Source organism: Alligator mississippiensis, chromosome 3 (assembly GCF_030867095.1).
Source record: "Alligator mississippiensis isolate rAllMis1 chromosome 3, rAllMis1, whole genome shotgun sequence".
Taxonomy (NCBI): Eukaryota; Metazoa; Chordata; order Crocodylia; family Alligatoridae; genus Alligator; species Alligator mississippiensis.
The window spans coordinates 39301075-39316050 of record NC_081826.1 but is presented as its reverse complement, the minus strand read 5'-3'; the positions used below and the strand labels follow the sequence as shown (position 1 = coordinate 39316050).

The window sequence follows — 14976 nt, the reverse complement described above, 5'->3', positions numbered from 1 at the left end:
AAAAACATATAAAGCTGTGTCTATGTCTGAATCATCAAATCTCTCTGAATCGAATTGAAGGTTTCCAATTCGATTTGGAGAGATTAATGGGTCTCCTGATTCGATTCAGATTTGGAGATTCAGCCGCCGAATCGGCCCAAATCTCTGAATCGAATCAGCGACCGAAGCTTCACATAGCCCTGCTAGTTTGTCCAATATAGAGTTCTGATTTTTTTTAAAATATTATAACTTTTTTATGGTTATAATGTTATCTTCCCCCTTCAATGGGATGACCAAGAAAAAACAGAGTATTTTTCTGGTCTGAGTAAGGACTTAAGATTTGATTTTTAAGCAGTGGTTTTTCTTTCAAGCAAATTATTGGTATTATCACTAGTAGTTAACTACTGCATCTTGTATTTAGTGTGTTTTTTCTTGCAACTCTTTCAAAATATCCTATAAGTGTTGCCCTGGATTTTGTGATTTCTGAAATTAATTTATGAAATTGTATGTCCTTACTTCTGAGTATGGCCACAAAAAGTGTCTCTCTGGTTCACCAGTAAATAACCTAAACTGGAGAACCTATTTAAAGAAGCTGGATGTGGCTTGAGTAGTTCTTTTTACATAAGGCAATCTATTACTTAGATTTAGTAAAGTATTTAAACCCTCTTCTAGCAACTTAACATTTAGTTTTCAGAACAAGACACATGGAGTCTACTGTTGGAAAGCTACAGATGGGAAATGGGTTGAAAATGTAGGCCTACAAATGTGTATATTTCTGTGGATGGGGCAGGAAAATTAGTCCGCTTGGTCATATGCCTCGTATGTTCTTGGTAGCTTCTCAATTGCCACATAGTCCTTCACAGAAGGAGTGCTTTAAATGGCCTAATTTTCAGGGGTCAACAACTTACAGCCTGTAGGGTTGACAACCTAGAGCTCAGGGGTCAACAAACAGTGGATCTGACCTGCAGATGTGGGGCTTTGGCTTCATGCACTTTCTCTGTGCTGCCACTGGGACAAGCACTGGCTGCAGGTGCTCTCCTAGTGACACTGCAGGGGCAAGCTGGGTCTTAATGCTAGCCCACTGGCCCCTGACTTGGGGGTGGGTCATTCTGCCTTGCAGCTGGAAAAGGGGTAGGCACCTGTTACCTAATTCACCTTAACATGATTGCTGAAATAGGGAGTTGCTTCTTTCCTTAAGGGAAGCATGGAAAAGAGGTGTGAGCAATGGTCTGGTTTTTCTTTTCTCAGAAGACCTCTGTTCCTATATGTAATACTGCATGGGCATTTAAAGTAAGCCTTTTCTACATGTGGCTGATATATAAAACATAAAGCAGATAAATTGAAAAATAGAGGTTTCATTGTATTGATTGTCACAAAAGAGACTTCCCTTCACTGATTATTTTCCAACATTATATAGAGTAGTACATACTATACTAAACATACATTGCAGACTCTGAGCTGTCTTAGTCTTTGGGGCTAGGGACAGAAATTACACATAAACTGGTATAAGCGATCAGAACCAGTTAAAACCTGTCACAACAGAAGTTCAGTGCATGTAAACTGCTTTCAAAATGGCCAAAACTGTTTTAAGATAAACCTGGATGAATGTAGTATCAGATTTAACTGATAATTTAGGTTAAATCAGTTTATTGAACTTCTGTCCCAGATCCCCTCCAGATTCAAGCTAACTCACAGTCCCACAGCATCCCAGGATGCTTTGCACCTTCCCTGCAACACCTCCTGTCCCCTCACATGGTGGGTGGGCTAGCCTTGGGCCAAGCTGTTTGCTCCAGCTTTGCTGGGAGGCATGCTCTAGTGTCCCCTGGCTTCTGGCCTGGGCCACTGAAGGCATATGGCTGCATTGCCAGAATCAAAAGTGCATGTTGGTTGTCTTGCTTATTGGTTACATATATGTAGCTTAGATTAACCTGCAGATATTAAATTGATTCAGCCTTGGGCTTTTGACTGTCTGTACTTAGCCAGGGTACATATTTATCCTGTCTGCTTTGCAAACTGTGAAGACTGCAACCTTGGCTTGCGATGTGTTTGTTTGATGGTCTCTGTGTTTTGGGCATGTGCTCTGAGAAGCTGGTAGTGTTGCTAGCTGAGTAATTGCTGATTGCTGAGTGAGTGCTGCCTGCATGTGGCAAAAGCCCTAACAAGGAGGCAGAGCCAGTCCAGGTCCAGAAGAGCGTAAAAGGGAGAGTCCTTGAGTGACCAGGGAACCAGCAAACAGGGGCAGGGCAAGTAATTTGTAGGCAGTTCAGTGGTCTGTTTGCGGGTCAGTTTGTGCCACCTCCCATTTGAGAGGATAGCCTTTCAACTTGGTGTGAGGAAGCAGGGAAAAAGGAACCCTTTGGGGCCAAGGAACAGTAAACAGGTCAGCTTCCTGGTGAGTTCACTAAGGAAGGTGTGCTTGGAAGAAAGGCAGTAAGAGAAAAGAGGCAGATTAAGAGACTCAGGGAAATGGCTGGAAGACATCACAGTACCAGAGCCACATTTACTGCCTCTGCTTGCACCTGTGAGGTATCTGTCTAGGCAGGACCGCTGACCACTGAGGTTTCCATCCAGGTTCGGGTTTGGCTCTGTGGGACTGCAGCTTGCAGGTCCCTTCCAGTAATGACCAGGTGGGGGAGTGCCTGCAGCATGAGCAGTGCCTTCTGGTGGTGTCTTTCAGGGAACAAGCAAGAGAGATACAGGAGGTGGTGAGGTTCCAAAGCATCCTCCTCCATGAATTCATCAATTTGAAGCTGGAAGAAACTTCCAGGACTGTGGAGGAAGAACTGCCAGAGGCAGTGCTAGAGAAGGGAAAAGACATGAACTACCATGAAAGTGGAAATTGGAACCTTGTAACCTCTGGCAGCAAGCAGAAATCTTCATCTTCACCTGCAGCAGTTCATCTGGAGAACAGATATGGAGCCCTAGCAACTGAGGCCAAGGAGCATTTTCCATTGGTGGAGGAGGACAAGCTAGGCCTCCTCAAAGTGGGAAGGATTGAGGCCACCAAGAAGAAGCAACAGGGAGTGGTGGTTGGAGACTCCCTTCTGTGGGGAATGGAGAGGTCCATCTGCCAACCTGACCCTTTGTCTCAGGAAGCCTGCTGCTTCCCCAGAGCCCATATCCAAGATGTCATGGAAGGATTACTGAGACTCATCTGGCCCTCTGACTAGTACCCCATGATGCTCATCCATGTGGGCACCAATGATACTACCAGGGGAGACCCTGAGCAAATCAGAAGTGCTATTGGTGAAAGGGACAGGGGCTCAGGTGGTATTTTCTTTGATCTTTCTGGTCAAGGGAAAGGGTCCAGGCAGGAGCAAGTGCATCCTGCAAATCAATGCATGGCTGCACAGGTTATATCACCAGCAAGACTTTGGCTTCTTTGACTGTGGGATGATGTTCCAAGAAGAAGGATTGCTAGGAAGAAATGGGATCCACCTGATGAAGAGAGGGAAGAGCATCTTCACTGACAGGCTCATTAACCTAGTGAGGAAGGCTTTAAGCTGGATTTGTGGGGGATGGAGACCAAAGCCCCATGAGGAAGTGGGTGAACTGGAGGAAGAGCAAGCAAGAGGGGGCCACAGGGGAAGTGTTCTCATTCTTCCTGAGAAATTATGGCAATCAACTACTTACCTTAAGTGCCTGTACAAGGATGCACAGAGCCTGGGAAACAGGCAGGAAGAATGCAAAGTCCTTGCACAGTCACAGAACTATGGCATGACTGGAATAACAGAGACTCAGTGGGATAGTTTGCATGAGTGGAGCCCTGTCATGGATGGGTATAAACTGTTCAGAAAAGACAGGCAAGGGAGAAGAGGAGGAGGAGTTGCACTTTATATAGCAGAGCCATATGATTGCTCAGAGCTCCAGTATGACCCTGGAGACAAGTCTGTTTGAAAGTCTCTGGGTTAGGGTCAGAGGGGAAAGCAACAAGGGTGATGTCCTGGTGGAGGTCTGCTAGACCAGGAGGAGGAAGTGGTGGCTGAGACTTTCTTCAAACAGCAGAATTTTCCCAATTAATCACAAGCACTGATTCTCATGGCAGAATTCAATCACCCTGACATGTGGTGGAAGGGCAGTAGTGCAGTGTGCAAGCAATCCAGGAAGTTTTTGGAGAGTGTTAGGGACAACCTCCTGCTGCAAGTGTTGGAATAGCCAATTAGGGGCCATGCTGTTCTTGACCAGCTGCTCACAAACAGGGAAGAATTGCTTTGGAATGTACTAGTAAATGGCAACTTAGGCAGCAGCGACCATGAGATGATTGCAAAGTCCTGAACTTACGACTGAACAATCCCATTCACTGATACAGGCTGGGAACTGACTGGCTGGGCAGCAACTCTGCAGAAAAGGACCTGGGCGTTACAGTGGACAGCTGTAAATGAACCAGCAATGTGTCCTGTTGCCATGAAAGCTAAAGGCATACTGGGCTGTATTGTTAAAAGTTTTGCCAGAAGATCAAGGGAAATGACTATACCCCTCTATTCAGCACTGGTGAGGCCACATCTGGAGTACTGTGTTCAGTTTTGGGCCCCCACTACAGAAAGGATGTGGACAAATTGGAGAGAGTTCAGTGGAGGGCAACAGAAAGGGTGAGGGGGTTGAGGCACATGATTTTTGAGAAGAGGCCGAGGGAACTGGGCTTATTTAGTCTAGAGAAGAGAAGACTGAGATGGGATTTAGTAGCAGCCTTCAACTCCCCGAAGGGTAGTTCGAAGGAGGATAGAGCTAAACTGTTTTCAATGGTGGCAGATCACAGAACAAGGAGCAATGGTCTCAAGTTGCAGCAAGGGAAGTTTAGGTTAGGTATTAGGAAAAATGTTCTCACTAGGTGGGTGGTAAAACACTAGAAGAGGTTACCCAGAGAGGTCGTGGACTCTCCATCCTTGAAGGTTTTTAAGACCTAGCTAGACAAAGCCTTGGTTGGGATGAACTAGTTGGGGACTGTCCTAGGGGGTTGGACTAGATGACCTCCTGAGGTCCCTTCCAACCCTAATTTTCTATGATTCTGTGGACAACCAGTGTGAAAAGTTTCCTGTTGTACCAGCGAGACTAAGTCCTACAATTTTTATTTCACACCATCCAAGGGTCCAAACCCATACAGTGAAAAATTAGTCTTTTGGCATTTTTTTTGGCTGTTACCTCAGAAGGGTATTTCTGAGAAGACAGCTGCAGGATATAAAAAGGTATTTGGAGTTCCTTTTGAAAAAAACCACTTTTGAGATAAGATAGCAAGAGGTAGAGCAAGAAGTTACAGATTTAAGACACATGGTAAAACTTTATTGAGCCAGCTAGGCTGCAATAACCTCTTTGCTATGTGTCATGGTATTGCCAACAATTTCACAGGATTCCTTGTACAAGTGTTACTCTTTTGCAATAAAGTATTTGCAGTACTCAGTCCTGTGCACCCCTGCTGATCTTGAGATTTTTAATAACAGTCTCTTCTATGTTTCTGTTACGTGCCTCTGTGCATGCTTACACTTAAAACATGCATGTGTGTTTTCTCTCTTTTTAGCTGTAGCCAATCAAGCAATAAAAGAAGACACTTTAGTTCTCAAGATTGGCTCTGTTTCTATGGCTCCCCAGGCTGACAACCCTCTTAGCAGAGCTGTTCTCCGAAAAGACATTTACCAGTAAGTATTTTTCTTATATCCAAACTCACAGATATTTCATTTGAGGGGAAGTTAATTGATCAATAAAACTTGGGTGCGTGCAGCCTGTAAAAATACTTTTCATTTACAGTCTTTTGATATTGAAGACCAGGTTTTTCTGATTTTCTTCACTTGCAGGCTTTCAAATCCATTTAGACAAATAAGTACTTCTGTGAAGTGTTGATGAATAACAGAATTTAAATGTCAAGTCATTATGAAACTAAAGATCACAGATGAAAGCATTTTAAAAGACTTTCTTTTATTCAGCTAAAACTCACATCACTCAATAATAAAAGGGACTTTTTATGACTACCATAGCTCTGACTAGCTATATAATATGAAAGAGATAAATGATAATAACGTAAATGGTATGCCCATATTCAAAATGTAGGACTGTTGATGTCATGTGGATCAAAGCTGTAAGGGAAAGAAAACTTCTAAGGAGCTATTTCACAGTAAACACATTTTCTGTAAAATGTCATGCTCTGGATTGTGTCATTGAGTATGTGCAAACCACACTAATCGTATGTAGGCAGCAAAACCGGTGAACATATGTAATCAACATGATAAAAGTTAATATATGATCCTTACTAGAGCTGGCACTCTTGCCAGACATAAAAGTATGGCTGCAAATAATACCAAGTGAGAAAAGTCACAGAAATACAGATGAACAAGTGTCTTGTACTTCCTTTTGGTCTGTTTTTCAGATGTGGCAATATTTTTTTAAAAAGTACGTCATAGTGCTCTTCAATAGAAGTTACAAACATCAAAATGCTTTCCCAGCAGTAAAACATTTACTGCCTAGAAAATGACAGCAATTTTACTTTCTGTGAAGCATAGGAATTTTTAGGATGGCAGGGAGACCATGAAATATCTCCAGTTTCTCATCTCTTCTGTTATTAGAAGTTATATTAAATACTTTTTCTCCAAATGCTTGTCAAAATTCCATTTTGAAATATTTAAATTATTCCATTCCCTCATATATTTATGTTTAGTAGCTGATCCATTATTTTAAGTGAGGTCTCTGTCACTTATCACATTAAGATCTCTTCTGTGAAAGTTCCCTGTATCTTGGCACTAGTGACTGTTATGGACAAGGAGATCGAGATCCAAACTGGCACCTCTGCTCACAGATCTTTCTCGCTTGCCCTGGCTTGTGTTTCCATGGGTCCTCCACTTTCAGGGTGGGAAGAACCCCAAGTGTTCCCTGCTCTGTGAGAGCAAAGATGAAAGTACATCCTGAAGTCCTCTTCCCACCTAAAACCAACTTCCCCCTGGCCTTTTTTCTTAAACTTGAACCTACAAGGTCTAGCCACTGTATTGCTGTCATCAGGGCTGTTGTTTAGGGAAACTGTGTGGCTGTCTTTGCAGAAACATTGAAGGACTCAGTGAGCCAGATACTCATTGAGGTAAATGAATATAAATCCACTGAAGTTAATTAAAGCTATGTTAATTTACACTATCTGATAATCTAGTCTTTGCATCTGTGAATGCTTCTTGAGTGCATGTTCCAATCAGTTGTTCCAACCTTTTCTGTTATCTTGACTGTTTTTTAAAGCAGTAGACTAGTCTTTTAGCAACATGTGTTTGGTTCTCCTGGTTCTGTAGCCCAGAATATGTTGTCTTTTGTTTTGTAACACTTTAAATTTTGGTGTGCGTTTTTTAACAGTGCTGACAAGATAAGTATCTAGATAGGGTAAAAAGAAGTGTTAGGTCATAAATATCTTCCATCTTTCTGTCACTGGTCTCATCTTTAGTGCTTCAGTGTCGCATTCCTTGGTTCTGTAACATACTCTTCAGCAGATACTACTATCCGCAGTAGTTTTTCTGTATATACTTCATTGCTTGTCAGTCCTATTTCACAATATATCTCAAAGACAAATCTCTCTCTCTGTCTCTTCCTCCTCTCCTTTCCCCTCCATTTAATCGTGCAATTATATTATTTTCAACAATTATAAAAATCATTTTGGGACCTAATGTACCTAAAGGCCATTTTACAAAATTGTATTATTTGAGACTGCAATCCTTTAGTTATTGGGGGAGGGGAGAGGTTAATGTTCTGAGAGAGAGACAGCAAATTTAATTGCATCAGTAATGGTAAAATTCTATCTCAATGCTAAAGTATTAAGCTCTTTGCTTTTTCTAACTGGGATTTGTCTGTGGTTGCAAGCATAATGTAGTTTTAGAAACTTAATGGATGAGGTCTACTTAGTCCTCATTCAGCAATGGCTATTGGTAAAGAAGTAGAATTCCAAAAGGAAGTCACTTTAAAACCCTTGACAATGCAAAGATTTTGTGTAATTAGGGCAGGGGACAAAATCCACAATCTGGAAAAGAGTAAAGATGTTCTTGAAGATGTATATTTAGGGCCAGTCTTCTGTTGCCCAGAGCCTAAATTTCCTTTTCTGAAATAAGCTTTTCGCTGTCTGGAAGGACCCAAACCTGGGTTGGAAGGATAGCGCCAAAATGGCAACTGTATTATGGCTAACTAATGCCAGTAGGAGTGGTCAAAACCAAAAACCTGTACAGTTTAATACATGCATTTTGTTTAGAGGATTGTTAGTAAATACTAATAGAAATATCTGTGATGAACAGAGTTTTAAACAGTAATAAAATATTGATAATACAATATCATAATAATCCCAACATGTCGTCGTCTTCTTTGCAATTCCCCTCCCTGCTCCAATTCCCTGGTTTTAATGTAATATAAGAAAATAAATCATTGGCAGAACCACTGACTTTACAGTGTTTCTGAAGCTGGGAAACAGACTTTTAATTTCTGGTGTCTCTTTGGTTCAAACAGTCTTCTGTTTAGGTCTGTGATACAATCATATGGAATTGGTGCTACTTTTGTAGTATTCCTCAGGAAGAATACTTTTCTCTTCCCATTTAACACTCAAAGAGGAAAATAGCTTTCTTACTCAGCTTGAAAGGGAAACTAAATTGGAAAAGGAGTCTTAGAAAAGCATCCCATCCCAAAAGTTTCTATGCCGATATTTTATCAGGTAAGTGTAGGAAGTTGGTAAGAAACATATTGACAGGTAACTCCATATGAGTTTTTAGCATATCAAATCTCAAGGCCCTCTCCTCTCTTCTGTTTGTTGTTATGTCTCCTTCCAGCAAACATTCTCCCTGGAATGTCTTTTTTCTGTCTTCAGCTCAATAAATGTTGGTGTGGTCACTCTGTCATATTTCTACAGCAGAGCTGAAGCTGTAGTCAGTCAGCTCTCTAAGTACCTAGTGGTTACCAGAAGGCACAAGAGAGAAATGAATATAGAAGCTATGATATTCTGGAGAAATGTGGCTAGTCATTATTACTGTTACATACGTATGTACTTTACAGAATGGCAGGAGTTCTCAAGTGAGATTTCACAAAGGTCCGTTTAACATTTTTATTAATTACTTGGATTCAGAAACAGACATCTTCAGAGATTTAATAGATGTTAGGATTGGAAGAGACCTTGAAGATCATCAAGTCCAGCCCCCTGCCCCAGGGGCAGGAAGTCAGCTGGGGTCAAAGGATCCCAGCAAGATAAGAATCCAAACACTTCTTGAATGAGTCCAGAGTAGGTGACTGCACCACTTCTGGAGGGAGTCTATTCCAAGTCTTGGGGGCTCAGACAGTAAAGAAATTTTTCCTTATTTCCAGCCTAAAACCAGGTCTTGGAGGAGTTTATGACTGGAGGTCCTTGTTTTTCCTTGGGGCGCTCTGGGGAACAGGCATTCTCCCAGATCTTGATGTACACCCCTTATATACTTATAAGCAGCCACCAGGTCTCCCCTGTGCCTGAGCTTTTCTGGGCTGAAGAGTCCCATGGCTCTCAGCCTCTCTTCGTAAGGCCTATTCTCTTGCCCTCTGATCATGCGCGTGGCTCTCCTCTGGACTTTCTGAAGCTTCTCGACATCCTTCTTGAATTGCAGAGCCCAGAATTGGATGCAGTACTCCAGCTGTGGCCTCGCCAAGGCGGACTACAGTGGGAGGATGACATCCTGAGATTTACTTGAGAAGCATCTATGGATGCAAGCCAGAGTATTATTTGCTTTGCTAGCTGTGGCATTGCATTTTTTGGCTCATGTTCACCTTGTGGTCAATCATGACCCCCAAGTCTCTTTCAGCCGTGGTGCTAGCAAGCGTAGCACTGCCGAGCTTATAAGCATGCTGCAGGATTTTTCTCCCGAGGTACAGTACTTTACATTTATCAATATTGAACATCATCAGGTTTGTATCTGCCCTCTTACTAAGTTTATCCAAGTCAGCCTGGATCACTAGCCTGTCCTCAAATGTGGACTCTGTGCCCCAAACTTTAGTGTCATTGGTGAACTTAGCCAGTGCACTTCTGACACCAACGTCCACATCATTGATAAAGATGTTAAAAAGAACCGGTCCAAGGACAGAGCCTTGGGGGACACCACTGGTCACGGAGTGCCATGATGGTTTGCTACCATTGACCACTACTCTGTGGGTCTGACCTCAGAGCCAATTACCCAGACATCAGACTGTGGTGAATCCAAGGCCACAGTTGGCCGATTTTTCCATGAGGAGGTCATGGGACACCAGATCAAAAGCTTTTTTAAAGTCCAGATATATGACATCAATCTCTTCTCCGTTGTCCGGGTGATATGTCACCTGGTCATAGAAGGAGATGAGATTGGTCAGGCAAGACCTACCCACAACAAACCCATGCTGGCTCAGGATGTTGCCTTCGGACAACTTATCCAGAAGGGTCTCCTTGATAATTTTCTCCAGAATCTTCCTGGGGATTGAGGTCAAGATGATTGGCCTGTAATTCCCAGGATCTACTTTCTACCCTTTCTTGAAGAGGGGTACCACATTGGCCTTTTTCCAGTCTTCAGGTACTTCACCTGAGTGCCACAAACTTTCGAATATTTTTGCCAATGGTTGGGCTATGACACCTGCCAACCCCTTGAGTACTCTAGGGTGTAATCTGTCAGGACCAGCTGACTTGAAGGTGTCGAGCCTTTCGAGGTGATCCTTTACTAGATCACCACTGATGCTGGGTATAAATACGCCCCTCACCCTGGCCATCCCTCATCTTGCTAGACTGGGTGGTCCCATTGGACTTCTGAAAGACCGACACGAAGTACCCATTGAGCAGATTGGTCTTTTCCTGAGTGTCGGTTATCAGCTGTCCCATTTGGTTCAGCAGGGGTCCAATGTTACCCTTGCTTCTTTTCTGACTCCCTACATATCTGAAAAAGGACTTTTTGCTATCCTTGATGTGTGTAGCCAGATGGAGCTCGGTTGCAGCCTTGACTTTCCTGATCCACTACCTGCAGGTATGGACCAGTGCTGAGTACTCCTCCTTGGTGGTACTTTCAGCCTTCTATCCTTTGTAAGCATCTCTTCTAAGGCATAGGAGGTCCTCAAGTTCCCTGCTGAGCCAAGGGGGTTGCTGCGGCCTTTTGCTACCCTTCCTCCAAGATGGGATGGCCATCCCTTGTGCTGTCAGGATCGCTCCCTTGAGGAGCAACCACTCCTCTTGGACTCCTCTGCCTGTCGAGTCATGGTCCTTTAGGGCCTTGACAACAAGCCTCCTGAGCTTGTCAAAGTCAGCTTTCCTGAAGTCAAGGACTTCTGTATTGCTGACTGACTTGCCAGCTTTGTGATGGATAGTAAAGGTGATCAACTCATGGTCACTGTCACCGAGCTTTCCATCAATTCTTAGGTCACTGACTAAATCATCCCCTCTGGCCAGTACTAGGTCTAGCAACATTTTACCTCTCATTGGCCCGTAGACTTCTTGGGTCAGGTAGAGCTCATCCATGCACGTGATTAAGCTTTGCGACTGATCAGATTTGGCTGAGTGCTCTTCCCGTGAGATGTCCAAGTAGTTAAAGTCTCCCATGACAACCATGCACCGAGAACATGCCACCTCAGCCAGTTCCCTGACAAATTTCTGGTCCAGCTCATGTTTCTGGTTAGAGGTCTGTAGTAGACTCCTATTATGATGTCCCCTGCGCCACGTTCCCCACATATTTTAACCCAGAGAGACTCCAGTCGTCCTTCCTGGGTGCCAATGTCAATTTGGAGGGACATGTAGCTGTCCTTGACATAGAGGGCTACACCCCCACCCCTTTTATCTTCATGATCGCACCTGTACAGGGTATGCATCCCAGGCTAGCCTGGACAGGCACTGCATACAGTGTGAGTCTGAGAGCAATCAAATAGATGCCCCATGCACCACAGGCCCAAAATTGACCAGAGCAGCCACTGTATGCAAGTGCAGTCCTGGATCAGCCAGACCGGGCACCATGGACACTGGTTCCAGCATGTGCAAAGGGGATGGTTCATGAGGCTGATCCACCCTGCAGAGCTTGCCCCACACTATTCATCCAGCTTGTGGGCCAGTCCTGCACCACTTATCCAGCTCGCAGGTCCAGATGTATTTGATGCCCCTGATGTAGAGAAGTTGGAGAGAATCCAAAGGTGAGTGACAAAGTTGATAAAGGGTTTGGAAAACAAGATGTACAAGGCAAGGTTGAGACAACTAGGTTCATTTAGTTTAGAGAAAAGAAAATTAAGAGGGGTGGAGGGGTACATGATAGCAGTTTTCAAATACTTGAAAGGCCGCCATGAAGGGAAGGCAATATAAATGTTTTGCTTTGTGGCAGAGGACAGGAAACAAAACAATGGCTTTAAACTGCAGCAATGCAAATTTAGGTTAAATCTTAGCAAAAACTTCCTACTCAAAACAGCAGAACAATGGGACAACCTGACCAGGGAAGCTTGTGCAATCTTGTTAATTGGAGGTTTTTATGAATAGGATGATACTTGAGGTCTCTCGCAACTCAGTAATTCAAAGAATTTTGAGCCTGTCTGGTAGTTTCAAGTTGGGATGCTTCCCCTTGACAATGACCCCAAAAGCAACTGGAAAATAATGCAATTGATTGATTGACTGATTTTTTTTTAAAGGATTTTCATTATGATGTGTTAATAGAATTTGCAATACTGTCACAATCTTGGGACTTGAACATGGCAGTGGTTTTAGTACGTTTCCCCAGGTATTTATATTTAATACCTTTTGTTGGAATTTACTAGATACAGCATTAAGCATGGTGAGCACAACTCCATTACATGAAAACAAGAGCAAATAATTTAGATATACTTCACAATTACCTGTCAAATAAGAACTGAAATGTATTGATAGATGTAAAACATCTGTCTTCTGTAAAGGCATCCAAGAGCACCAGGGCTAGAGAGTCACCTTCCATCTGCAAAATGGTCTGGAGAAAATAAAACAACATCTCTTGAAATGGAGCCAGTTCCCCAGAGCAACAGGCTTTCCTTCTGTCACTTCTCTAGCCCTTTCCTTTGTTCCTTAATAAATGCATTAACATGAAGATTAAATTAATTTATTAAAGTATTTCATAGAAACAGGATTAACAAGACACCTGATCTTTCACCTTAACAACTTTTCTTTGCCATTCCTTTTCTCTCTGTCTGTTTCACTCCTTTTTTGATTATAAACTGCTTGTACTAGGGAAGTGTGCTTTCCAGTGCGTATATACATGGGTGCTAGTTTTAGGGAGCTTCATCCCAATTTGAGTCTTTGGGTGTTGACACATGTATATTTGGAAGCTTTTCCAAAGGGGAACATTGGCAAAGAGCAGCAGCTATTATGTTCTAATTGTTATGTGTGAATGAACTGAGAACGAGTCAAATGTAGCAAAACCACTCCAATTGTAGCACTGTTTCATCCAAGATTAAAGTTGGAGTGGTTTTACTACATTTCAGTCATTTTCAGCTCATTCACACATAACAATTAGAATGTAAAAGCTGCTGCACTTTTGAAATGTTCCCCTTTTGAAAGAGTTCCAAATGTATGTGTGTTCCTATCCTCTGAGTGCTACCACATTTGTTAACTAAAGGAACCAAGCAAAAAAAGAAAACAGTATTTGAGAGAACACTTCCCTTCCCCGTGGGTATTCATTATTAATAATGAAGATATTGGCTGGTCTGAACGATCATAATAGGCCTGAGCTTGGAGCTGTGTGTAGTAGTGCCTTCCCAGAGGAGACAGTCAGACAGAACTGTGCCTTCAAGACACTGTTACAGAATCCAACATTCTAGTTTCTCCAGCTGATGGGTAGGAAGAATGGAACTCAGGCTCTGCCTATTCCATCCATTGCACACCTACTTATGGTAGAGCAGTGGTAAGTATACACCCTTTCCAGCTGGTTTTGTAACTGGGGCTTGTTGTCTAGCAAAGTTACAAAAGACCAGGGCATACTCTAGTCCTAAGAAGTAAGGACCCGTTGTCCAAGATGCTATAAAGCCAATCCTTGAATCAATAGAGTAAAATAATTTGAGGTTTTTATAAATATTTTGTGTTGCTCCATTATTTGATTTGCCAAGTCAAGAGAAGAAATACTTATCAGGAACATGGAGAATACTGATTCTTTGAAGGTGATTGTGGAATAGCCTGCCTTGCAGAGCCATCTACACAGACTTTGATTTGCTCAGGGAATCCCTATTCTTGGAGGATTTTAAGACCTGGCTAGACAAAGCCTTGGCTGGGATGATCTAGTTGGGGATGGTTCTGCTTTGAGCAGGGGGTTAGATTAAGATGACCTCCTGAGGTCCCTTCCAACCCGAATTTTCTATAATTCTAAGCCATTGGATATTTAGGGCACTTGGGTCAATAAGGATTCACTGGATCTTTGGGCTAGGGACAGAAATTACACATAAACTGGTTTAAGTGATCAGAAACTGGTTTAAACCTGTAACAGAACAGGTTGAATGTAGTATCAGACTGAACTGATTTGGGTCAAACCAGTTTATGGAACTTCTGTCCCAGACCCCATTCTGGTTTAAGTTAAATCAGGGTCCCGCAGCATCCCAACATGCTTTTGAAACCTAGGCTGGGCTGTGCTGTCTGCTGCAGAGAGTGAGGCTGGCCCCACCCCTCTCCTCCCTGGCCAAAGCACTACCACTGTTCTGGCTGGCTGAGAAGGGGGTGGGGGACTGCAGGCACAGTCTGCCTGGCTTCCCCCTGCCTCCCCCCCGCCACTCGCTGCTCAAGCAGGGATCCCCCCTCCCACCCTCCCTCCCTCAACACAGACCATAGCCTGCATCTGATCACAGTCACGCCACCCTTATGCTAGCTAATGTTGAGAGGTGTCTGTGTGTGTGTCCAATTTCAATGGGACAAAGGCAGACAGAACAGTGTCCACTTAGGGCTCTTTGGAGCCAATCAACAGGTTAGCTGGTAATGTCCCTCCATTCCTTCCCTGGAAAACGCTGTTTAAGAAGAGCTTGAACTAATGAGAGAGACTTGTTTTCTTGATGGGCTGATAAAATTTGTGTTATCAGCTCCCTGCTGGCTTG

At 43.2% G+C, this 14976-nt stretch overlaps 1 protein-coding gene and 1 long non-coding RNA gene across 3 annotated transcripts in view; one reads left to right on the top strand and one right to left on the bottom strand.

The window, feature by feature from the left end:
• The window catches only part of VPS13B (vacuolar protein sorting 13 homolog B), an 877527-nt gene that overhangs the window by 548066 nt on the left and 314485 nt on the right, over nt 1–14976 (top strand). For both annotated transcript variants that reach the window (XM_059723846.1, XM_006263597.4), the window contains one exon: nt 5492–5609. In XM_059723846.1, coding sequence (XP_059579829.1) covers nt 5492–5609 — 118 coding nt within the window. The remainder of the gene's footprint in view (nt 1–5491; nt 5610–14976) is intronic.
• Nucleotides 1–14976, bottom strand: part of LOC109285199 (uncharacterized) — a 39661-nt gene that overhangs the window by 10853 nt on the left and 13832 nt on the right. The window contains exon 2 of the long non-coding RNA XR_002092858.2: nt 12766–12872. This is a non-coding gene — a long non-coding RNA (uncharacterized LOC109285199). The remainder of the gene's footprint in view (nt 1–12765; nt 12873–14976) is intronic.